Below are 24,132 nucleotides of genomic sequence, written 5' to 3' on the forward strand. Positions count from 1 at the left end.
GTTTCTTCCAGAATATGGAATTAATCTGTGGATTGCCTTGCTGCAGGACATTGAGGCTGCCAGGAGTTTGCATGGTCTTGAGGGGACAAATCCATGGAGAGTTGCCAAATACATGGAGATCCCCCGCTGGCTTAGTAAGTCACTGAGTTGCAAAATGGATAGAGGCTGGGAGACTTCTTCAGACATCCATCTTAACCCCATGTTGACACTGAGTATTGGGCTAGAAGGACCTTTATAACGGCCCTAGTGGTTATCACCAATGGTTATAACCTAACTAATAACCATCATTACCTTTGTATTCTGTAGCTAAGCCCTTGAGTACAAAATGCTGGTGCACAACAAAAATGCTTGTGCACAGCAAAGCCACTCCCTGTACTCGTGTATCCTGACGTGCAGCCCCAGAAAGAGGTGATCCCAGAGAGGTTGTCTGTATGTTGAGTTAATGTTTTCCCAGGTTACTACAGGGCCACAGTGGCAGTGCCGAAGCAATTTAATCCCTTCCACAGAGTTCAATGAGAAGCTGTAGGTTGTACTTAAAAACGGAGGTGTGAGAATACTGCCATACACTTTCTGCTCAGGCTTAGCAGCTCTTTGAAGAGAAAAACAATACAGCACATTAATAAGTGGAAGACAAGATACAGCTCACTGTAGCCAGCACATTTGGGGTGCACATCTTGCTGCAGCCAGGTGCTCACTTCAGGCACACAGTCCACTCTCAGTGAGAAAAAGTCCTGGTTTCTTGTTCTTACTAACCAGTGGCTTCCTGCCAGGTACAAAGCCTGGCTTTGAGATTCCAGTTTGCAAATCAATATCTGCTGTGGTTTTAAGCTTAATTTTTGTAATACAAACCTATTTGGCACAGTCTGGTGCCAAGCTGTCAGGCAGCTTGGCGACTTCAGGCAAAATCCAAGTTAACATGACCACGTAGAGGACTCCCAGTAAAACTGAATTTTAAAGTCTGTTCAGAAAAAAATAATACCAGGCCCAATATCAGTCCCATGCTTAAAGTAGTATCTTAATTTTTCTTTAAAGTGATTCTGTTAGCACAAAAGTAATGTTTACAGTAACATTTTGTGTGGAGAAAAAAAATCCAAAAGGGAATTAAAACCAGTTGTCATTTTTTGCTTTAGCTTCCAATAATTTAGTATTTTTCAACATAATGAAAACCCTTGCATATGAAGGGAGAATGCCAATGCCATAAACTCTGAAAAGACTTCCAGTTTTGACCCTGTTACCACAACAGCATTTTAAATGTTGATGTGTGTTGAAGTGTTGAAGGGGTCCATCTTCTGTCCTACCCCTCACCACCTGCCACTGTACATGTTGCACAGCAATCTTGAACTTTGCAGTGCTGGAAATAATTATGGCTAAACTACGGACATTCTTATTAAATGTGATAATAATTGGGTATAACTAAATAGAGGTTTCTTCCATGTGGCAGTCTAATCTGACCCCAGCCAGCCTTTGGGAGGTATATGTATACTACTACTAGAAGCAATCCAAGAAGGGCTCCATCTAAAATGAGCACAGGGCCAGGCGCAACTGGCCCCTATTCGTCTGCAGGCTGGGATCATGCACTGTATGGTGCTTGTTGCAGCAGCTTCTTTTCAATGTAGATGTACCAGGCCATGTGCTGGTATAACACAGCCTCAGATTGTGCCTCCTTGAGAATATTGACTCTGCAAATTGGCCATGCCCACCCGGCCTGGCGTCCTAGGGTTACGGGAGGCATCAAGCAGAAAGTTTTTCTTCTGTCTCTTTTCATATGCTTCTGCAACTGATGCCTGCAAGGCAGACCCTGCTCTGTGGCCATAGCTGTATGGACACCATGAATATGACTACACTGATGTAGTTCCTGCAATGCAGAGCAGCCACAATGATTTCCAGCTCTGTTCTTTGTGGCTGCCTGCAGCAGGCTGTACTGCCATATGTCGTTTCTGCTCGTAATGGACCAACAGTGGTGCTTTTCTATGCCTTTGTCAAGCTTCCTTTCATAATGAACCCTGCTGGCTGTGGTGGTACTCTTTTACTTGTCATTAATTTTAGACAATCTGGGGGTAGATTCCTAACAATCACATTACCCTGCTTATGGACTGATTTCTGGTACTTACGAATGTGAGGCAGGAGAGAGCTCTAGGGCACATTGCTCCAGCTTTTGCTTTTGAATTACAATGGAAAGAATGAACGACAGCATTTTCTTGGAGCTGCTGGAGGCTCTTTACAGAGCAGAAGTGCTATGTGAGGGTGCTCTGTGGATGGGGCTAGTCATGCTGCCAAATCAGGCTGGGAGAGTTATGCTGGGGAACAGTACCTCAGAGTCACCTCAGTGAGTTTCTTGTTCCAAGTCAGCTCTGTGGGCACAGCTGCAGTTGCTCAGGTAGGCCCTTGCTATTGGATTATCAGCCGAGCAGTTCCAGGAAAGGAAGACCAAAGAGTAGGATTCATCCCAGTTGCCAAGGACATCCCAGAACCAACAGAAGGGTGCCAGCTACCCAGACTTACAGACTGCAAAGGGGGCAGCAGTTCACTTTGTTTCAGGGCCAACATCTAAAAAAGCCCTGGGGAACAGCACTCACGTATCATCTTTTCTCCAGTAATTACTCCTCTAGAAAATCCCTATGATGAGCACAGCTAGAGATGACTACAATGGATAGGGCTACAGTCAGGAGGGAAGTGTTCCACCACACAGAACCCCAAGCCAAGAAATCTTTGTTCTCCTGTCAGTCCTAGGGTGCAATCTTATAAAACTAAATCAGGCTGATATAGCCCAGAGTGTGTGAACGGAATCACTGGCGGTGATGTGTACCTCTGCACCTGATAAGTCCTGCATTTCTTCTGTGGTAAAGACAAGAGCACGCGCCGTGAGGGTGCGAAGATGTTCCAGATGCCTTATTCCCATCATCATTGGTCTAGGGAAAACCAATACAGTTGTTGCACAAGCACCATGGCTTGGTATCAGCAGCTGGCTTGTGCTCCATCCATGGACAGTGCTTCTCAAAGGCTCATTCTGTGCTCAACTGCCTCAGTCTCCAGGATTGTCCTAGCCTGGAAGCTGGCAGCAAGCATGGAGATCACTCTTGTGGGCTAGTGGTTACTTCTGAAATTCTGTTAACTCTGTTGACAGATTAGGTGGGATTGCTGTTCCTCCCCACAAGGACTTCAGCTGGCCTGAGGCACTAGTGGGCTCCCATCTTGCAGAATCAGTGTAGAGACACCTGAATTGCAGCATATCATCTGTGGAAGACACCCAAACTGATAGTCCTGTCCTGTTCCTTGACGCAGTCTGGAACTGCCAGTGCTACCCGGTGACTAGGGGGACTAAGGTGTGGAGAAGAGCCAGCTGTCTCTGAGGCTGTGTTCAGACAGGAGCAGTGATCTTACCTGGCCAAATAAATCTCCATGCCTTTTTGACTGATCTTGGGCATTGCCATCTACTTGCCATGTTCCTCATACACGGTATTAGGGGGGCTTCTGGTGTGCCAGGGAATGAATGAACCCCACAGTGTGTGAATTTTGCAAGCACGAGAAGGTCTCTGAAGCCATTTGGCATATGTGAAGGCCTGCTGATTTAGGTTCACATGAGCCAGCATATCCGCATCTGCTAAGGACTGCAGAGGAAGCCAGTGGCTGCTAGCTAAGGCTGGCACATTAATACAGGTCATACAGGTGCAGACACAGCAGAGTGCAGTACACTTAAGATACAGAAAAATGCTGGCATGTCCTCAGCAGCTGTGCAAACTACAGCAGGGTCTTGGGGTAGCGCACTATGCAGATGATGGCAAAGCCCTCAGATGTCAGGATGATCACCTAGGAAAACACACCTGACCTTTCCAGTGCACTGCCAGGCACAGTCCAGTAGGACCTACCTGTTGCGGTGACACCCACCACAGAGCAGGCTGGGTCAGAGAGCCTACCGAAAGAAGATGTGCCAAAATAAATAAAAAAGCAGAAAAGCAAACACCCTGCTCTGCCTGAGAGAGGATGGCACTGAATTCATAGCTGGTAGCAGCATGTCCCTGAGAGAGACCTGCTTCGGGAAGTGGAAGGGACCTCTGGAGGTCTCCAGCACATTTTCCAGCTGGCAGCAAGAGGCGCTTCAAGAGCACCGTCCGATATCCGCCTGTCTGCGGTGCGTTTGTCGGTGGGAAACCGAGCCAGCGGCCGCCCCTGGGCTCACTCGCGGCAGGGGAGGTGGAGGTGGGGCCGTGTCGCGACTGTCACCGCTGTCGGGGCGGGGCGGGGCGGGGCCGGCGCGGCGCGGCGCGGCGCGGCTCCGCTGTGCACGCCTGCAGCGCCGCCGGCCGGGCGCGCCGACCTGCCGCCAGGGTAGGAGACCCGGGGGCGCCGGCGACACGCGTGGGAGGGACGCGCACGGGGGGGCGGGGGGGTGGGAAGCGAGGGGGTCTTTGTGCCGGGGCGCCGCCGCGCAGCTCGGGCCACCTGCCGCAGCCGGCTTGTACGAGCCAGTGTCGCGGGAACGGGGGTCACGCGTGGGGTGGCAGTGGCTGCGGCGGGGGACGGGATTAGCCCTGGCGCTGCCCCGCTGAGGAGGGGAGCAGCCGGCCGTGGCACGGCTGTGCCTTCCCGGCATGGGGAGGGGGAAGTTTGCCCCGCAGTGCCCCACATCACCCCACGGGGCAGCCCCGGCACTCGGCCCGAGGGGGTGGCTGACTGCCTTTGCTCTGCAAGTGGCAGGGATGTCTGGTCAGCTGAGGCGCCTCTCCTGCCGTCCCGGGAAGGCCCTGCTTGCCTGGTACCCAGACTGTGCAGCTGAGAAGGCGAGTGGCAGGCGCGCTGGGATGCGGGATGCCTGAGCTTCCGCAGGGCCCCACCCTGCTTTGTGCAGCCAGGGTATGGTTTTCCACGGAGAAGCAGGTCTTGGCTGTGCCTGTGGCTGCTTGCAGTGCCCATACCCTCCCACCAAACCCTATGCAGACCTGCTGCTTTCACCAGAGGAGGAGAGGTGTTCACCCTTCCACAGCTTTTGAATCTGCAGCTGTCAGGGAAACACCGCTCTGGAAAGCTTGGGGGCTCCAGGTGGCTCTCAGATACAGAGATGTGCCTTAATATGGGTGGGAGCAATGTTGGCGGGAAGCATCCTGTGCTGTGCTCCCTAAGTCATCCAGGCATGTATGGGAGCTCTCTCCGCTGTGGCAGGACATAGCTGATGGTTGGATTAACATCTGCGTCACTGGAGCAGGGGATATTGTGTGCGCCTTCCCTTGGGCAGGAATTTCACTTTCCAGCTACATCTCGTTACAGGACCTTTTTCTGTAGGTAACTGCGAGGTTGTCTTTTATGCAGAATGTCACAGACCAAAATCCAGCCCTTGACTGGAGCTCATTGGCTTCTAGGCTATCTGCTTAGAGTTGTTTTCAACTCAGAGGTGCACAGCAGATGCACAGAGCAACACAGGTTCATGCTGACTTGAGACAGATTGAAGTCAGCATCATGCTGCCTCTCTGGAAAGCCTATACTTCCTGTCAGCCCTGCTTGCTGGTTCAACAAGTGGCACAGTCTAGTACTTGTGTAACTTTGCTTATGATACAGAGAGAAACATAATGCGTGTGGGGAGAGGGATGGGGGAATGATTACATTTGGCCCCCTTGTGCTGGAGCCATTGTTGATTTTGGCTGCTTGATGCCAGATTAAGTGGTATCATGCACAGTCTATGGTGACAGCCATCTAAGGGATATCTGGGCCATGTTCTCTGGTGGTGGGGTACCCTGGTTGCAAGGCAAGCCCTTGAGAGAGGTTGACATGCAGCAGCACAGCTTTGGAGTATTGCTTCTTCCTATGCACCTGGCTTTGACCCTGTGTCTCTGGAGCTAAGGCAGGTTGTTGTGAAGGAATATGCAAGGATTATGGCAGTTAACAGACAAGTTCTTGATGGCCTGGGAAAGCTAGCCACATGCAGAGCCTTGCAGAGCACTCCCCATCATTCACCATGCAGGGAGTGGTGCCCTCCCTGTCTTGCTTTGGAGTATGGAAAAACAGCCCTGCAGCATCCCAGCCATTCCCAATCCTCCTCTCACTTGTGATTCCTAACGAGGCATTGTGCTTGCTGCAATCCCTGTAAAATTTGCCTGGACAGGCTTAACCTCTTCTGGCCTCCCAGGTGCTCAAGGGAAACAAACTCTGTGGAGAAATTGCAGAACGCTGGAGAGAAGCTGGTTGTTGGTTTTCTTTTAATCTTCAAAATGCAGGCTGCCTGGTGGTTTAACAAAGGATCAGCCTGTGTGTCCCTGTTCCCTTTGTTCTCCCACTCACTGTGCCCTGTGTGGAGAGCTCTGATCTGTGGTGGTTTGATTAGAGACAGGGGATGACTGAACGAGAAACAGGGAGTTCCTGTTTGGGTGGTAGCATCTCAGGGAACTCTAGCGCAGTGCTTGAAGAGGCAGGGTGATTGCTTCTTAAAGATGGGGAAGGAGAGGGGAGGCATGGCCCTCTGCACTGCCAGCTGCACCAGGCTGCCTCACAATTCAGCTGGGAACAAAGCTTTTCTTGCTTTAGACCTGTGGACCAGGCTGGTTGCTGGTTGTCTATATGTAATAGGTTGATTTCCTATTGCCAGTTCAGTAATGTAATTTCAGGGTATCCAGAGTTGTGCTGGGTTTTTCGCTATCTGTGCCAGTGGGGTAGTTTTCTGCCTGTCTTTCAAATGTGTTTTTCTGACCCCTCTGACTGGATTTCTTGGAGCGAATTTCAACAGATGGACAGTATTTTCAACCTTTCTGCATCTGTTAAGTTTTTCAGTTGTTGGATGATAAACAGATTTTGGGATGCCTGCCTCTGTGATGTGTTTCTCGCAGTTTTCTAGGCAGTCTGCCTCTGGGCAGGCGGCACGGGCCAGGCTGCAGGTTTCTGGAGGTGGCTTGTGGCTCCTGTGTGAGTGGCATGTTTTTCTTATCTGTGGGGTGTCTGGCGCACTGGATGCCTGAATGCTGCATGTACTTCTTGGTTGTCTGAGTGCTGGCGGTCTACATTCAGTATTGAGCAGATCTATGTGCTGTGAGCAGCAGGTGCCCAGGCAGCATGGAGGTTTTAGTGTTAAAATGATTTAGTGAGAGACCTGAAGGCTTTGTATAAATCCCTGGAAGCAGAGGTGATGCTTTTGCAGGGAGGTATAGCTGTTTTAGGGGCAAACTAAAATAGGTCTTTTGCTCTGTATGACATTGCAAAATCCTCATCTGTTGTAGTCAGTTCACTGCCTCTGATATTTCTGTATTCCTTGGTTCCCATTGACTCTGGAGGCATAATGCCTCCATCCCACCCATGATTTCAACAGCAGGGATTTTAATGGGGAGACTGTTGGAGGGTGGTTTGTGAAACGAACCTTTTGTGAAGAAACCGGTTGGAGGGAGGCCGTCCCAGAACAGGCAGTTCCCTGCCTGCTACTGTGCACTGCTGCGCAGGAACCCCAGCACTATCTTGATAATTAGTGGTTAGACCCACTCCTCCACCCTTGGATGTAAACCCTCTCCAAGAAAGTTTGCTTGAACTGTTTGTTTCAAAGAAAAGGCCCCCACCTTATTAGAGTATTCATATCTGGCATTAATAAACAGTAGCAGTGTTTATTAGCAATAAAAATAGTACCCAATACTCCAAATAGGGTGAACAATAGTTCACCAGTGGGATGCTGGGGGAGCTGGTGAATTGCTAAGGCTAGCTGTACTAAAACTCCTTTTCAGACCTAGCAGGAGCTGCAAGGCTGTCCCTTGGGAGGCTGGACAGGGGCTGCTCTTTGAAACAGCAAGCGCCAGCTGCCTCCGGATGCAAAACAGCGGATGCAAAACAGCGCAACAGACAGTCTGGTCTCCTGCTCCCATGACAAAAGCAGACTGTGGCATGATAATGAAGTGAGCAGTTTCACATGTAATAGTTACCTGGCTTCTCTCCTACTAAGTACACATTAAGCTGTCCAGGCTGCAGAGACCTGATTGAGACAAGCAGCCTGCAGCACGTAGCAATTATACTGAGGCGCCTTCTGCCTTTCTGCAGAAGAAACAAAAAAGACCTTTAGATACTCCAGGAAGCTGTAAGGGCTGAGGGGGCGTGACACACACATGGTTATTCTGGTTTACTGGGAAAAGCCAAACTGCCCTGTTTTTCTAGGGATTTTCCCTCTGTGATGCTACAGGCTGGCCAGCAATTTTCCATTCTGAAAATACAGCCTGCAGTGCTGTATAAGGGAAATGCTGCTGCTGCTGTTTACTATTTCTAAAGCACTTTGAAATTCATGAATGGGATTTTCCAACTTTTAGCCAAGTCAACCTCCTTCTAGAGCTGAGAGTCGTACAGCTACCCACAGAGGGACCACTGATAATGCGTGGCTCCAGCCCCTATTTACCTGTTCTCTGCTTCATTTCACACAGTTTCACATTTTCCAAAGCAGCACCCAAAGGTTGGCATCCTTCTGCCTGTCTCTTTGAGGCGTTTCTCTGGGTTCTGGTTTATGCAAAGATTTTTTTTTTTTCTTTTTTTCCAGTCTAGTGAGTTGGTTCTGCCCAGGAAACACAGAAGCTCCAACCTGCAAAGAGGATGTACTGTGCATGGAGGGCTGCACTGATTCTTTCTCTGTGTGGGATAAAGTCACAGATAAAAATGATAAGGAAGAAAAAAGAAGCAGAAACTCCCTGTCTTTATGGTATTTTTATGGCTGAGCTTGAGACAAAGTCCATGGAAACTGATTAGATAACTTCCAGGAAAGCAGGAGAGGCCAAACTCCACCATATTCTTCTTCCTGCTGCTCCAGAAGCTGTGTTTAAATAGGACAGGAGGCAGCTGTAAGGGAGAGCTCCTCCTGGGAAAAAGAGGTTGGACGAGGCTGTCCAGGTCATGATTACACTAGTGAAACCAAATATGAGACCAAGCCTCGTGACTCTAGCTTGTGCTGGAAGTGGAGATATGACAGTCAGAGATAAGGCACAGGCAGGAGCCAGGCGGAGTGGGCTGGACTCTGAAATCTCATCTCTTCTGAGAGCTGCCTGTCTTGCTCCAGCTTAGCCTGGGGGAAATTCAGCCAGGAAGCCTTTGTAGATAGCATGTTTTTCCCCTCTGCCAAAAGGACCCCCAACTGGTGCTTCTCATGAATACCACCTGGTGTCATTGTCATGCATCTGCTCTGTCACACTGAGTCCAGAAATTGCTTTTTCACTCTTCTTGGTAGCACAGCGCTTCTTTTCCCCTAAAATACTTGTGAGGTTCTCCTTTTCAGACTGCCAAAGGTTTGGGTCTGCAGCTGCCCTTCAGCTTTTAGTCACCCTCCACATAGTTATTTGTGAGGTTCTGACTGTGTCAGACACAGGTCCTGAATTATTAAAACAAAGCTATATCCTTCAATTATTTAAACCAGTGTTTCACGTTGTTTGCCATGAGCTAGGTTATGCACATCTTGGGAAAATATAAAATATATAGCCATAGAAAAATGTAGCTACAATTTCACCTGACCTGTCAGCACAGCTACAGTGCTTCTTTCTAAGGAACCCCACAAAGAAATTACTGAGAACTCTGTTAATGTGAAAGATGCCAGGAAAGACCAGTCTTCCTTTACATCCTTCAGTTTCATCCATAGGATCTGGTCCCTAAAAGCAGCTTGTGCTAGGAACAAGATTGCAGAATAATACGCCCAGAAAACCCAGACAGCTCTGTAATTGCAATAGACAAATAGAAGAAGTCAGAGATTGCCTCGCTAACATCTACTTAAATGTAATTAATTTCCATTATTTTTTCTCTCTGCTGTTTTCTCTAATGTAATTTGAATACCAAAATACATACACACAGAGGAATGAAAACAAAATCTAAGGAGCATTGCTTCAAGGTCCTGCTCTCATAACATTCATCTCCTATATGTGGAGGCACTCTACCTTACAGTAAGGGAGGATCAGAGTCTTTGTTCTGACCCCTCCTGCCTGTGGTCACAGCTGCATAGCTCATTTTTCTGTCCAAATTTACTGAAGTCTTAATTTCAGCAGCTGGTGCCTGAAGTCTTAAATGAAAAGATTAATTTTGCTAATGATAGCCTAGCATCCAGCAGCTTCCACAGAAATCAGTAGGAACTAGATTCTTGACTTTTTAAAAAACCACAGCACTCATTTAAAGGCTTAGCTAGGGACTGAACAGCTTGACTTCATGGCTCCTTGTATCTGTTCAGGATTCATGCCTCCCCGCTCCATGCCATACATTAAGGACCTACAGAAGAGCTATGGCTGTGATGCACCTTGTCAGGCAAGCAAATTATTGAAGCAAGCAAACCCACCCTGAGATCTCATAAGTAAAAGCTCAGGTTTTCATCTTTCCTGGTGTCCAGGTTTCCTGCAAAGTTGAAAAGATCAGAATCCTGTTGTATCTTTTTAGATAACAGGTCTTTAGTTTGGTTGACAAAGATCCAATAAATGTAAGCAGAAGTTATTACTTGGCAAAGTAATGAAGTGGTTGTGTTTTTGTCAGTATGGAGGAACAATTACTGGACCTACTTCCCAGGGTGGTGGTAGCCACCCCATTGCTAGAAACTTTAAAAATCAGACAGGATGATTTCCTAAATTATGTCATCCAGTGCAGAGACCAGTGTTTCCTGGAAGCAGGTGATATCTCCCCACTTGCTGTTAGTCAAACAGCAACTGCTTGCAGTCCTGCAGAGATTTATTTCCCATGTAGGGTACACAGAGTTATCACTTGTGAAGATGGCCCTTTCACTATGGTAGAGCATATGCTCAACTCTCCAAGTTGCTGGCATGTCCTGCCTGGCTTTGCCTTTAGGAACCCAAAGTGAGTCCATCTTCCCAAATGGATAGCTGCCTTTGTCTTCTGAGACTCTTAGCCATTGGAGGAATGACACTTTGAAGGCAGGAATCCTCTGAGCTGCTTTAAAGGTGTCTTCTGAGAGGAGATGGAGTTTACTGACTTCATTGGCTGGAGGTGGTGTTAAGTGGTCAGTTGTTGTAGCGGTAGAGCACCATGTAGGACAGATACCCTCCTTGAGGCTGGTGCGTGTTGACTGCTGAGGTTACAGATAATAACTAGATAGAGGCTCACTTGACTGTGCCCTGCCCTCTCTGGAGATTTTCAGAAGTGACATGGACAAGGCCCTGAGCAACTTGATCTGACTTCGAAGCTGGCCCTGCTTTGAGCAAGAGGCTTGGCTAGAGGCCCTCATAGGTCCCTCACAGCCTAAATTTGACTGTGATACTATGACTACAATATAAGTGAAAGCCTGATAATGCTATCAGGAAACAAAGTTTCAAGGAGTTAAACCCAGACAATCCATAGCTAAAGTCTACCTGGAAACCATAATCCCAATCTCCTATTTTTCTTTCTTTTTTTTTTTTTTTTTTTTTTTTTTTTTTTTTTTTTTTTTCTTTTGGATTATTGCTGAGCCTTAGGCTTGAATGAATGGCAGCAATCCCAAACTTCCTGTCACAGCACACATCTGCTTTATGGGTCCACTCCATCACAAAGGATGTCCTCGAGAATCCTGTGGTCATCCTGGAGGTTTCAAAGCAAATGTCAGTAAATCTCTTTTGTTGTTCCTTTTTAAGGAATCTCTTAATGTTGTGAGCTTGGTTTTGGTGCTCAGCCAATACGATGCTGTTAGTGGAACAGAATTTCCTAAGCTTGATTGAGAGCAGATCTTTTTGATAAGTCAAAAGGGGTGTGACGTCACAGTTTGCTTATGTCTGATTTTTTAAAAAAGGATGAAACTGAAGTCTTATTTTATATAAGGTTTTGCCTTTTTTAGAAGAGTTTTCCAGTGTCCCACGTATTCTTTCTTCCCTGACAACATGACTTGCAACATGAACTTTTCCATGGCTTCATGACAGCTTGTATCTTACATACTAAAATATATAGCAATGTTTATGCTTTTTCTGTTTGTCTTGCAGGACAAGCTCTGTTGTGGGGGTTTAGAAAGATGCAGGTAAACTGTGCAACTTGTTGTTGCAGGATGTTGGGGATATGGCTAAAGAAAAGAAATGAGATGAATCCGCAGGCAAAAAGTCCATTAAGGACTTCTGACTAAAGAGAAAGCTAAGCTCAAAAAATCTTTGAGACTCAGATGGCCATAAGTTGAGTTGAAGACAGAGAAAAGATCAGCTTGTGGGCAAGGATGTCATCTCAGCTGGAGAAACAGATGCTTGTCTTGGAAAGTAACAGTATTAGAAGGAGGGTGAGGAAACCTGCAGAAGGGAAATTCAGATGGGTCATAGCAAATCTGCCATAGGTGCTCCTCAGCCTGAAGGACTGCAGGAAGGGGGTGTTGCAGTGGGACAGTGTGTCTTCCCCAGACAGTTTCCTCACTCCTCTTCAGATCCAGCTTTTTAAATTGTCATTCGCAGGCACCTAAGTTCATACAAGAGAGTTCCATGCCCATTGGCTGCTTGAGAGCAGAGAGATTCCCTCTTCCACTGTCTCTGCCTCCTGACTGGTGATGTTCAAATCTGTGACCTTGTAGAGGACATTAGTGTCTTTTTTTGTCTGTAATATCTGCTTTTGCCACAACCTCTTGCTAGTTTGTCATATATCAGATGAGCTATTAGAGAGCTCCTAAGTTAGTTAGGAGTTTCCAAGAGAACAGAGATGTTGATTTAAGCAGCCTGTCTAAGAGATTGGAATTACAAAGCAATTCCATGAGCAGCGCTTATGTGTGGGAGATCTCCCCACACTTTCCTTTGTCTGGGCACATAAATGTTTTTTCCTTTTTTTTTTTTTTTTTTTTTTTTTTTTTTAATTTCCTATGCAGTTGATATAAGTAAGGTGAAAAAATTCTGCATGTCCAGGTTTTGACAATTACTTCCTGATATTGCCTGCCTTCTTTAAGAGAAGAAGGTTGTGCATCTTTCCTGGAGTGGCAGGGGTCCTTTCTTTTTGCTCTGGGCTCATTGGAGGGATCTATCCTATTTTTGTTTTCTAGTCTGTGTTAGTAGGTACCTGTGTCTGTTGCTGGCAAACTGATTTGCCAATAGCACCCTACAGCTACTAGAAGGGCAGTTACAGAGCCAAACTCTTCTTGGCAGTGCCAGGTAATATAGCAAAACAGAAAAGGACTTAAGTTGCAGCTTGAGAGAATTAGGTCAGACAGTAGGGAAAGCTTTTCCCAGCCCTGGGACAAGTCATCCTTGGGGGTTTTGGAGACTCCAGAGCTGCCTGATTTAGTGCTGTGGCCAGTCTTGCTGAGAGGTGGGACTGAAGACCCCCAAAAGCGAGGTCCTTGCATCTATGCCATGCTTTCCTACCCAGACAGGCAGAGCCCAGTTAGTGTCCCAGCTCGGTAGCAGTTTCCATTTCACCTGGTGAGTCAGACTCTAAGTTTCTCCAGGTGGCTTTGGAGATGAGAATCCAAGGCCAGGCTTGGCCCTGCTAGCAAGAATCTAATCGTCCTGCAAGCATCCCAGCCTGTGGACTGGTGATGCACAAACCCTCAGCCACATGGGAATGTAATTTCGTTAGATCTCATCACATTAGATTTGGGGCTGTATTTTCAAATGTTGAAGTGAAGCCTGTAGCTTCCAAGCCTTCCAGAACTGAATAGATACCTGCACTTGGTGTCCACTGCCTCACTATCCCATTGGCCAGTTCCCTAGCCTACCCACGTTCTTGTGGTACCCACAGCTCAGAGCACCACAGTGGATCCCACCTAGAAATCTCTAGGCAACGAACCAAGGGCTTGGAATTATATAAAAGTGGCAAACCCCTTAAAATCAGTGATATTCGGCTTCACTGCAAGGAAATCTTTATGAACTTTAGCCTTTAGCAGAGATAATTATGGAGACAAACTTTCTACAGAAGTACCTGACAGTCTGCTACAGATGTCTGCAGGCATGCTTAGCTCTGCAGAGCTTCTTTACTTCAGGAAAGGAAAGTGCAGTGGGACCAAGAGGCATTGCTTTCCCAAACAACATGGCAGGCTACTTAGACCAACTGCATCATACTGCGCTGTCCAGTGGGGAACTGAAACACAGTGCCAGGATTTCAGAAGCTGCCCTGGCCATGAACTGCAGAAAACTTGCTACTATGAAACCAGAGAGCGAAACTGTGATGTTCTGACCTCAGGAGAAACTGCTGAGCTTGCAAAGGGTCAGATGATGAATTTTTCAAGGCTAACATTCTTTGAAGAAATAATGTCTCATAAAACCTGTGCATTTTACCACTTCCTTTTTTTATACCAAGGACTTTGGGGGAGACTGAGTTTTCTTTTTTTTTCTTTCTTTCTTTTTTCTTTTTTTTTTGAACCAGGTTCATTGTATTTGCTTTTCTTGCATAACAGAACCAGTTCTTGCCAGGGTAGAAAAGCTCTGGAAGGTGGAATTACAAGGTACTTACAAGGAAGTGGATAAGCAATAATATTTTCATTGCTGCCCAGGTAACCAACCAAGTGAAAGAGGGTATTGTCTCTGGAGAACGCAGGCAAGACAGCTTTATCTTTTCTGCCAGGGTATGTGAGCTATCTTGGAAAGCTGGAAGTGAACCAGCGGAAGGAGGGGCACCCCCTTCTAAGAAGCTGGGGTGGAGTCTCTGTTCTCTGCTTCACTCAGGTTCCCACCGCCCTTCCTGGGAGCTCTGATAAACACCATGAAGTTGTGTTGAGTTTTGGGATCCTTCTGAGCTTTGCCAGCCCGTCTCCTTGCTGTCCCACTTCTGTATTTTCTTGAAAGCCTTATTGATTGAAGCCACTTGTCTTCTCAATGGATCATCTTTCTTACTGTCAGAGCTAATGAAATAGGAGCACCACTCACTGCAGGCATTGATATGTGCGGAAGACGAAGGCTGAACTGCCAGAAAATGGTGTTGCCACTGAATGTGGCATCAAACTCAGAGGATCCTCCTCTGCGTCCCTCCTGGGACACCCAAAAGAACTTTGGATTGACTGAGCAAGTCTCTTCACATGCTGTGGAGGGTGGACTGCTTCTTTCTACATGATTTCTGGTTGATATTGACTTAGTACTGTGCATGAAACAACTTCTCCAGTGGCCTGAGGCAATTTGCATATAGCCAGGTAGTATTTTACTCTCTGTACCTGAGTAAGAGAGGCATGAATCTCCAGGAAGTGCGGCTCCAGGCTCCACTGACAGTGAAGTAACAGGAACAGTACTATGGATGCCTTGAGTGCCCATCTCTGGGGTGGATCATTGCTATTGCTCATGGGATGCTTGTTTGGGGCCACTGCAGGGAACTCCAAGAGGTGGCAACAGACCTCCATGGCACTTGCAGCCCTGGAACTTCCTAAGTGACCTGGAGGATCAGCAGTCTGCTTTCTGCCAGTCTAGGCCTCTGGGGAAACAGAATCTCTCATGATGTTCAGAGAAGATAAATGTTAAATTCTGCTCATGATTTGTAGCAGCTCCCTGTAGTGGTGCAGCAGCTCTGTAGTGAAAACCTGGGTAGTTCTGGTGGGCAGCAAGTTGAACCAGAGCCGTGTGGGTATCCTTGTGTTGCAGGAGGCCAACTGCACCCTGGGCCATCTCTGAAAAATTGTAGGCAGAGAGGTTTCCCAGAGAAGCTGCTGTATCTCCATCCTTGGAGATCAGGTCTGGCAAACAGCTAGAACAGGTGCTGAGCAACCTGACATACCTTTGTAGTGAGCCCTGCTTGGGGCTGGGGATAGAATTAGAGACCTCCAGAACTGCCTTCCAGATTCAAGTTTTCTGTGATTCTGTATCCTTGATTGCTATCACTTTGCTTTTGCTTTTCAGACTTGTTCCTGGACAGTAGGAAGTGTTGCTAAGGATGGCTGAACATAAAGATACAATGTAAAGTTGGAAATGACCCCAGCAGTAAAATGAAGGATAGGATGCAGTTCAATCTATACTTCATGATATGACTTAACTTTACATGTTCAGGAGGATTGTACTCAAAAGTTTTATGTTACTCATCAGGTCTGATGATAGGAGAGTTTGAGCTTTCTTGTGGTAGTATCTTGGTAGCTGCCTGAGGCTGTGGTTTAAGCCAGTTTTTCTCTTCCCTTACTGCTTAGTCCTTTACCTCTAGTTGTGCTGAAATTATCCATTTAAAAATAACCTGGCTGAGCTATTTTTGTGAGCCACATCTGCTCCCTTGTCCATCTCCCTGCTGTTCCAGCGTGATAGAAGAGCACAACCATGGAGTAATACTGGATGGTGAGGAGGCAGCAGTATTGCCGTGGATATCACCATCAGAGGCCTTTTATTCTTGACCTGTTTACATATTTCTCCCTGCCCCAAAGAAACAAATATGGTTTCTGCTTTGATTCAGTAAAAATGCAGGAGGAAGGCACACTCAGGAAGGTCACACTGTGGATTTCACTGTCTCCACCTTGTACTGCGGAGAGCTGTTTTGTTTCATTCATGGTAGCCATAGCCCAGCCCTGAACCTCCATGCTTGAATTATTTTGAGGTTCATAAAATTTGGTGTTTGTACTACAGTAAATAAAATTTTTTTGAATTTGAGGCTTTGGTTTGTACCTGGCTTTTGGTGGACTGCTTTGTGGCCTCTTGCTAGAAAGGTAAGATGATATGGTAACAGCTGGTAACCAGGCTGCCTCAAGAGTCACAATGTGGTAGTGGAGTCTTGCTGTTCAGTACAGGCCAAGTCTTTATGAAATGCTTGCGCTCCCTGGCTCAAGAGGAAATTTTGGGGGATAAAAGTACTGGAATTCCTTTCTGCTTATGGTCCAAGCAGATGATATCTGCATCAGCTGAGGGCCAGGCCCTGCTGCCAAGGGACGCTTGTCTCACCAATCTTCAGGCTACGTTCACATGGTGCCCTTCTGCATGGGAGCACCTTACAGAGTTGCCCTCAAAGCCTGTGTAAACCTAGAGCTGCTGATAGCACTTAGGAAACTTTGAAGTACTTCCTCTCAGGGATGTGCATAACAGCCGTTGCATCCTCCATTGGCCAGTTTGTGCTGAAAACAAATGGGCAAGAGGGTCTGTTCTTGCTTGGATGTTTGTGTTCAGTGGGGCTCTACCTAGCAAGGCAAGGATTTAGGCCTTGATGTTTTGTGAAAGAGCAAATTAATTCATTTCCTTCTTGAGTAATTCCTTCACCCTCTGCTTCACATCTTTTGCATTAGTGCAATGTTTACATTATAGTCAGAGATGATTTTTCAGAACCAGGTTTCCAGGGCACTATATTTAAATCTCTTTGCCACACTGGAGAACTGCTACTATTTGCAGGGTTATTGAGAAATTGAGTTTCTGAAGAAAGACAAGCATCTCCAGAACATGGTCTCCTCTGAGTGTCCCAGTGATCTTGCTGGCTGTAGTTATTTTAATCCACGATGATCTCCCGGATCCTTATCCATCTATTCTATTCTATGAGCACTGATAGTAAGTCCTCTCTTTGCTTGTCACTTGGCTGCATGCTGGACTACTGCAATGAGCTGACATTGGAAGGCATGCAGCTCCCTGCAGGCTCCATGTGAGAAGGCACTGCTATGCTTCTGCAGAGGCTGATGTTCAAGCTGATGTTAATGATCACGGACTGGTGCAGTGCAAGTACCCACTGCCTTCTTGACTCCAAAACTCTGCTTTCTGTCACCCACTTTCCATGTGAAAATCCAGAAGTTTGCACATACGACTGAGGCAGGAGATTCTTTGCCCATAGCTCCTGCTTTGGGAAATGGCACTTGCATTATGAGACTTTCAGTAATGCAACTTCTTTTCCAGTGCTGTGCAAGAGGATATGAGTGCTGCTAGAGTTACCTACTCTGTCTCTGGGGAGGAAAGGCACTTGGGGCAGGCAGGTTGCAGGGTGCTGTGGGGCACATGCCTATTTTGAAAGTGCACTGAACCCTGAATCTGAGCTCCATGGCAGTGGGTGTGGATCCTTTAATAACAAAAGGCAATGAAAGGCAATTGATAAAATCTGGGCACATTGTAGGAGTTGGCACAGAGGCTTGGTTCCCAGCTGGCAGATTTAAAAGTCTTCCAGCTCTGGTAGCAGATAGGGTTATTTTTCCTGGAGTGTGCCTCTGAGCAGCTGTAAAAAGGTCCTGCTGTCTGACAGAAAGGCAGGCTGAAGAGTTTTTATTTGCTACTGTGGAAGGTTTTTATTTGCTAGTGTGGATTGATTGGAGTACAGATGCTCTGGAAGACATTCTGCATTATTCATGTGCTAGATGCCTTTGCTAAAAGCTAATGTACAGCCTGGAGGCTGTGAGAAGTGGTATAATCCTTCCCGTGGTTTTGTTGATTCACTGGAGAGGCTGGGCTACTCTTAACCTTGTTCTGTGAAAACTGACATTGATAAAGCACATCAAGAAATGCGAGATCACTTAGCTAATGGCTCTTCACCTGCTTTCTTGTTTATAAACAATTCCTGTTTGAAAAAGAGTTTTGAGCTCATTCTTCGTATTAAATTCCTTGCTAGATGGGCCCTGTGTATGAGACTTCATCTGTAACTTAGTTCTCTTCTCGTACAAAACTTACAGTGCTTCTCATAAGTGTTTCAAGTGGTTGTGGTGAGTGACACATGCCAACACGCCGTTTGCTGCAGTGCATCTGCTGCAACTGTTCCCTTTATTTGTGGAGATTCCCACGAGTGAACTTGGATGCTGCAGCACCCAGTGGCAGTGGGGTACAGGAGGCAGCTCCCACAGCGCTGCTTGTAGACTGCTGTGGGAAGACCCAGTGCAGGGTTCAGAGTGCCATGCTCCATGATAGGGGATCCTCAGAGACATCTGAGGCAGAAGACGAAACTGCCAGGCGCGGGTTTGCCCTGTGACAAGTAAAACCAACAAAGAGGTGAAAAGCATCTATACCATTTATTACTCTTGCGACAGTAAATCTGTAAACTGCAAGCTTGTAGTATTGTTTGGAGTGACAAGTGCAGATGGCATTTAAAGCTCTGGTTTACTGAGTAATCCTGCTGTCTGATAGACTTTGGATGCAAAGGTATTTCTTTCTGATAATTCCTCTTTGATAGTACTCTTAAACAGGAGAAGTGGAATTTGGACAGCAAGGTGTGTCAAGTGTTATTTGACCAGCTTGCTCACCAATGTGCCTGCAAGACTGGCCACGGCTTTGAAGAGAGTCCAGCTCACGCTCTGCAGCTCACAGACCATTTTGTGTGGCAGCATTGAGAAAGACTGGACCAGAAACAAAGGAGGTCTGTGTTTATTCAGTACCTGACTCAGTAGGCTGCTGGCTGTTGATGGAGCTCTGACAGCCCTGATTGGGTCTTGGAGCAGTAGCTCAATACAAATAATGATAAAATATCTGAGAAAAGCAGGAGACTGCTCTAAATACGTGAGTCTTACAAACTAGATAACACTGGCATTTCGCAGTTTCCCTGCAGAGGTACCTTTCTGAAGATTTTTGAAGACACTCTTATGTTACTTTTTAAAACCTTGAAGATGGAAACTTGTGGGTGGGTTTTTAAAATACTCAGTCTCAAAACTGTGTACCTGAGAACCTTGAAGCAGTCAGATTAGTGAAGAATGTTACCTGGATAAGTGTACAAGCCAGCATGCCAGTCTGCAGCATGGCTGCAGCAAATCCACATACTGAGGCAAATGAGCTGCGTAGTGCAGACCAGCAGGGCCATATGGTATAGTTATTCTGTGCATATGCCCTTGCTCTGACCATGCTGCTGGATGCAGGGAAATGACTGACAATGGGTAACAGTTAGACATGCTGAACAAGTGAAAGGTTGCTTGCAAAAGCAATCAAATTGGCAGCTATGCATACATTTTCCACTTTTGAAGAGAATCTGCTTTTATAGCTATTCCTCGCCCCTGCCCTGCCTCTTTCTTTTCCTGCACAAGAAAAGACAATTTCTATTTTGAAATTAAAGAGCTTTGTCCAGGAAAAAAACCAGAACAGGATTGATAGTGATATCCACAGAGAATAAATGTGTGATCTGTAATTGCTCTCCAAATTTCTAGAGCTGTTGCTTTCCCTGTTCTGCAAAGCATGTTCAGCCACCTTTACTTACCCTGTTACTACCATTGGGACTCTCCAGGTCTATCTATACTTTTTCAGTATAAGCTGAAACATGTATTTAAATTAATACAGTCATACCAGTGTTGCTGGTCAGATTAGACTCAATCCTGGTATGCAGAAACTGATCCAAAAAGGATCTCTTACCCCAGTGGAGAACATGAAGATGCTTTTCAGCCCCTTTTTGCCTCTGGTTCTACATTGGGATATTTGTTAGTGTGCTAGGTAAAACACAGTGTGTAAAAGCATGGTCTGTTCTGTAGGTAGCTACTGTGATTTACAGAGCTGCAAATCTGACTTCCCATGGGAGACCTGGCAAAGTTCTGTGTGGCCTGAGAAGGTGTTTTCTGACACGGGACACACTGTTTAACTGATTTTTAATTTGGATACTCAGACTCCTGGATGTTGTTCCAGATCTCCAGTCACAGCTGAGACAGGAGCTCTCCTCCTGCTGCCGATACAACTTTGTATGAATAACCCAGTGGCTGGATACTGCCCATGGTACAGATAGGTGTTTTTTCCATGCATCTGCTGGACCTAGAACTCACTCTCACATATTGAGAAGAACTGTATTTTCAAAATACAGTCTCATGAGAAGGAAAGCTTGGAGATCGCAGAGAACTTGCACCCCTGGTGTGCTGTTATAAATAAGCAGCAGTCTTCTGTCCCACATGCTGGCAAGTCCCTGCGGGCTGGTGCTGGTTGCTTAGCCAGTTACTTGCTGCCTAGCAACTTTGGCAAGCTTATTGATCACCTCAGCCAAGCAGGGCTAGTTGCTGATGTGTGGGGGACCCCAATCAGCTCTGGCTTACAACATTTACCTGAGAATGCATAGAGAACTGTCCAAAACAAACTCCAAGCAATTAGGAAGTTGTCTTTGAGAACTCTACAGAGGATGAGGCAGGTTCCTGAACTCTAGATGAGAGGAAATGTAAGCTTTCTTCAGAAAGAGAATACCAGAACAACAGTAAAATGTTAAACATCCAGGAGAAATGAGAAGATGGATGAGACAGAGTAAACATGGCAAATACAACCATGTTAACCTCTGATTTCCTCTTTAGAAGGGTGATGAGCCTGATGGACAGTGGAGAAGTTATTTTTTTGTCTTGACTTCAGGGAATCTTACAATGCTGTATTACACAATCAAGACAAGGGAATATGCACTAGGCTACATCTCCCTGTGGCAAGGTGCATGTAAATTGGGTGAGAGAACTATACAGTGGAGCTTATGTGAGCACCTGCATCCTTTTGAACAATTAATTATCTAGAAGTGAGTATTTCTTAAGAGAAGTTCTACTGGAGTTTCACTGTTGCCTGGTGCTATTCAGTATTTATGTTAGCAATTACAACAAAGGAATAAACAGGAATCCAGGAGGAGCAGGAAGTCTGCAGAAGGACAAGACTCCAGTTTGAAATGGTCTTGATGAGCTGGAGAAATGGCATGGGAAAAACAAGATGCAGTTTGATAGTGACAAGTTCTGGACTTAAGGCGATACAATCGGCTACACCCATCCAAGGTGGGGAACAATCTGGCCAAAATGTAGCTCTGTAGGAAACTGTCCAGGGACTGGAGTATGTTGGAGGCAGAACATGACCCAGTGACATGTTGTAGCAAGAAACTGCATACTACAGGAGAATAGCTGGTAAATTATAAAGGAAGCATCTGTTCATCCATGTTACTATAGCAAGCATATGCCAGTTGTGGATGCATAACTGTTCTGGAAAAAGGCAGATCAGTTGGAGAGCATGGAAGAGAGATTTAGTTTTGAAAGTAAGGAAAAGCTGTATAATATTTAAGGTAGCTGAACACTGGGATAAATTTCTTAGGAGTGTGATCGTTTGTCCATCTCAGGAGGTTTTTTAAAAAAGATTGTTACAGAAAGATGCAGGGAAATGAATGAGAAGAATAGGAAGAAAGATGGACTCCCAAGACTTCTAAACATCTACTTCTGTTCCATTAATTCATCCTCCTAGGAGACATGTAGGCTTATAAAGAAGAAGATGGGAACCTATTTTGAACTTAAGCCTGCAGCACTCAAAAAACAGACTCTTTCTGTCTCTCAAAATCACTTACCCATTTAAGATTTTTCTTGCTAATCTCATGCTGCCTAATTGCTTTGGTGAGGAACCACAGTGAAAACCTACTGGAAACCTGAGCAGACTGTGCAGCAGACTTTTTGGCTTTCGTTCATGCTCTTTGGTTTATAAAGCTGTACAGCCTAACAGCATGTCATCTTTATCTGTGTATCCACTGATTTTGTTCCCAGTTTTACTTCTTTGATCTCATCTTCTTTTTCCATAGTGTTCTCTAAAAGCCTTCTAACCTATTGGTATCCTACTTGCCTCATAAAGGTGCTTTTAAATGAGAGAGGGCACAGTACAGTTCAGCTATTCTTGTTCCTTTAAGTCAGCTGGTTGGTTTCTTATGTTCATTCTGTTTCACCATGAACATCTCCTTGTATTTTGGATTCAGATGGATTCTCTGATGAGGCCCACACAAGGCAGGGTTCGGCAATGGGAGCTTCTCCCAACTTTTCCACAGTGAACACATAGGGAAGATGGTGTTCAGGTTTCTGCTTTCATAGAAACATAGAATCGCAAAAACATTGAGGCTGGTAGGCACCTCTGGAGATCCTCTAGTCCAACCACCTTGCTCAAAGCAGGCTCAGCTACAACAGGTTGCCCAGGGCCGTGTCCACTGAGGTTATGAATATATGTCCTTTTCTGCTAACCTTCTTTTCAGCCTATCACCCCCCAGCCTGTAGAGGTGCATGAGGTTATTCTTCCCCAGGCCTGGAAATTGACATTTCCCTTTGTTGAACTTCATGAGGTTCTTTTCAGCTCATTTCTCTGCCCTGTTGAGGTCCCTCTGAATAGCAGCACAAACCATTGCACAACCAGCTACATCTCCCAGTTTTGTATCATCTGCAAAACTGAGGGAGCACTCTGTCCCACCAGCCGGGTCATTATGAAAACATTAAACCATCACCTTCCCAGGGACTGATATGAAGCTAACTGGCCTGTAGTTTCCCAGAACCTCCTTCCTGGCCTTCTTGAAGATAGGGGTGGCATTGCTTTACTCTGTTCCTCAGGAACCTCCCCTCCTCGTGTCTGAGTTTGATCCATGCTCACATGAGGAATTCTCTTCTGTTTTCCAAAACCCACCAGGGAAGAGTGTGTGCTACTTGTAGAAAATCAGATTTTGTTACAATACTTGTTCTAGCTACAGGGACAGGTTTGCCCACTCTGCCATTTCTTCCTGAGCCCTTTTCATTGTCACAAAAGCTAGTGACAAACCAGGACTTGTGCTATTGAAATTGACACCCAGCACTGTTCACTTGTGTCTAGAAATTCACACTTTCAGACAGGCATAACAATCAGATACTTCTTTCACTGCTTGTTTTGTGATTACTGTGCTCCTATCAGGATGGCAGCAGACAGTCTTTGCTCTGTGTAAACTAGAAGAAGAGGTGAGAATTGCATGTGGAGCAGCAGGAGGTTGAAAGTTTTAAAGCCATCTGGGAGTGAGAAGTTCCTTTGCATGCTCTTTCACCAGTGTCTGTCACTTTGATACTCTTACTTAACTGTGGGGGTTGGGTGCATTGGAGCACATGTCCTGCAGTACCGGCTCTCTGGGAAGAGATTTGCCATGTGGGAGAAATGTCAGTAGTATTATTTAGAATAAATATAATGAGATGATGTTCGCAGAATCCTTCTTCTGTCATTGCCAAAACTGCCTGCTTTGGCAGGGAGGAGCTGAAATTTGTGTTAGCTGGCGACTAACAGCTGTTTCTCAATGACATGTGCTTCCCTGTGTGTTTTGCTAGTACGTACCCCCAGGGGACAGACATTTTCTACAGAAGATACGAAAAATATTGGCCCTGTTGACTTGATATCTGTACTACACAGTTCCCTGGCTGTGCCCCGATGCAGGTTAGGTAAGAGAAGAGGTGGGAGAAGCCTGTTCCACAGCTGTTCCACAGCTGGTCCTCTGCTGGTCCAGAGCCTCAGTTTCTAAACCTAGATTCAGCAAGAACATGCTTCTCTTTTCAGAAGAAAGATCAGTAAACTATTTAAAGTGGAGACACTGAAACCGAGATCATGGACTTGTGTAAAGATTGTATTAGCTGGGTTTGCAAGCAGGTAGCAGACAGCTTGCTTCAAGAAGCAAGAACCAAGAAGCGTTTGGGAGACAGCAGAGGGAGGAGAGGATAGTTAC

General features: G+C 46.1%; 1 protein-coding gene across 3 annotated transcripts in view; it reads left to right on the top strand.

Annotated features, from left to right (window-relative positions):
* Positions 1-24,132, top strand: part of CORO2A (coronin 2A) — a 62,718-nt gene that overhangs the window by 153 nt on the left and 38,433 nt on the right. For 2 of the 3 annotated variants that reach the window (XM_062600556.1, XM_062600559.1), the window contains exon 2: positions 12-134. In XM_062600556.1, the coding sequence (XP_062456540.1) occupies positions 15-134 (120 nt within the window). In that variant the 5' untranslated portion in view covers positions 12-14. Of the gene's footprint in view, positions 1-11; positions 135-4,289; positions 4,327-24,132 lie in introns of those variants that run through there. The other variant, XM_062600557.1, reaches the window with a different exon arrangement.

This window comes from Rhea pennata, chromosome Z, assembly GCF_028389875.1.
Source record: "Rhea pennata isolate bPtePen1 chromosome Z, bPtePen1.pri, whole genome shotgun sequence".
NCBI lineage: Eukaryota > Metazoa > Chordata > Aves > Rheiformes > Rheidae > Rhea > Rhea pennata.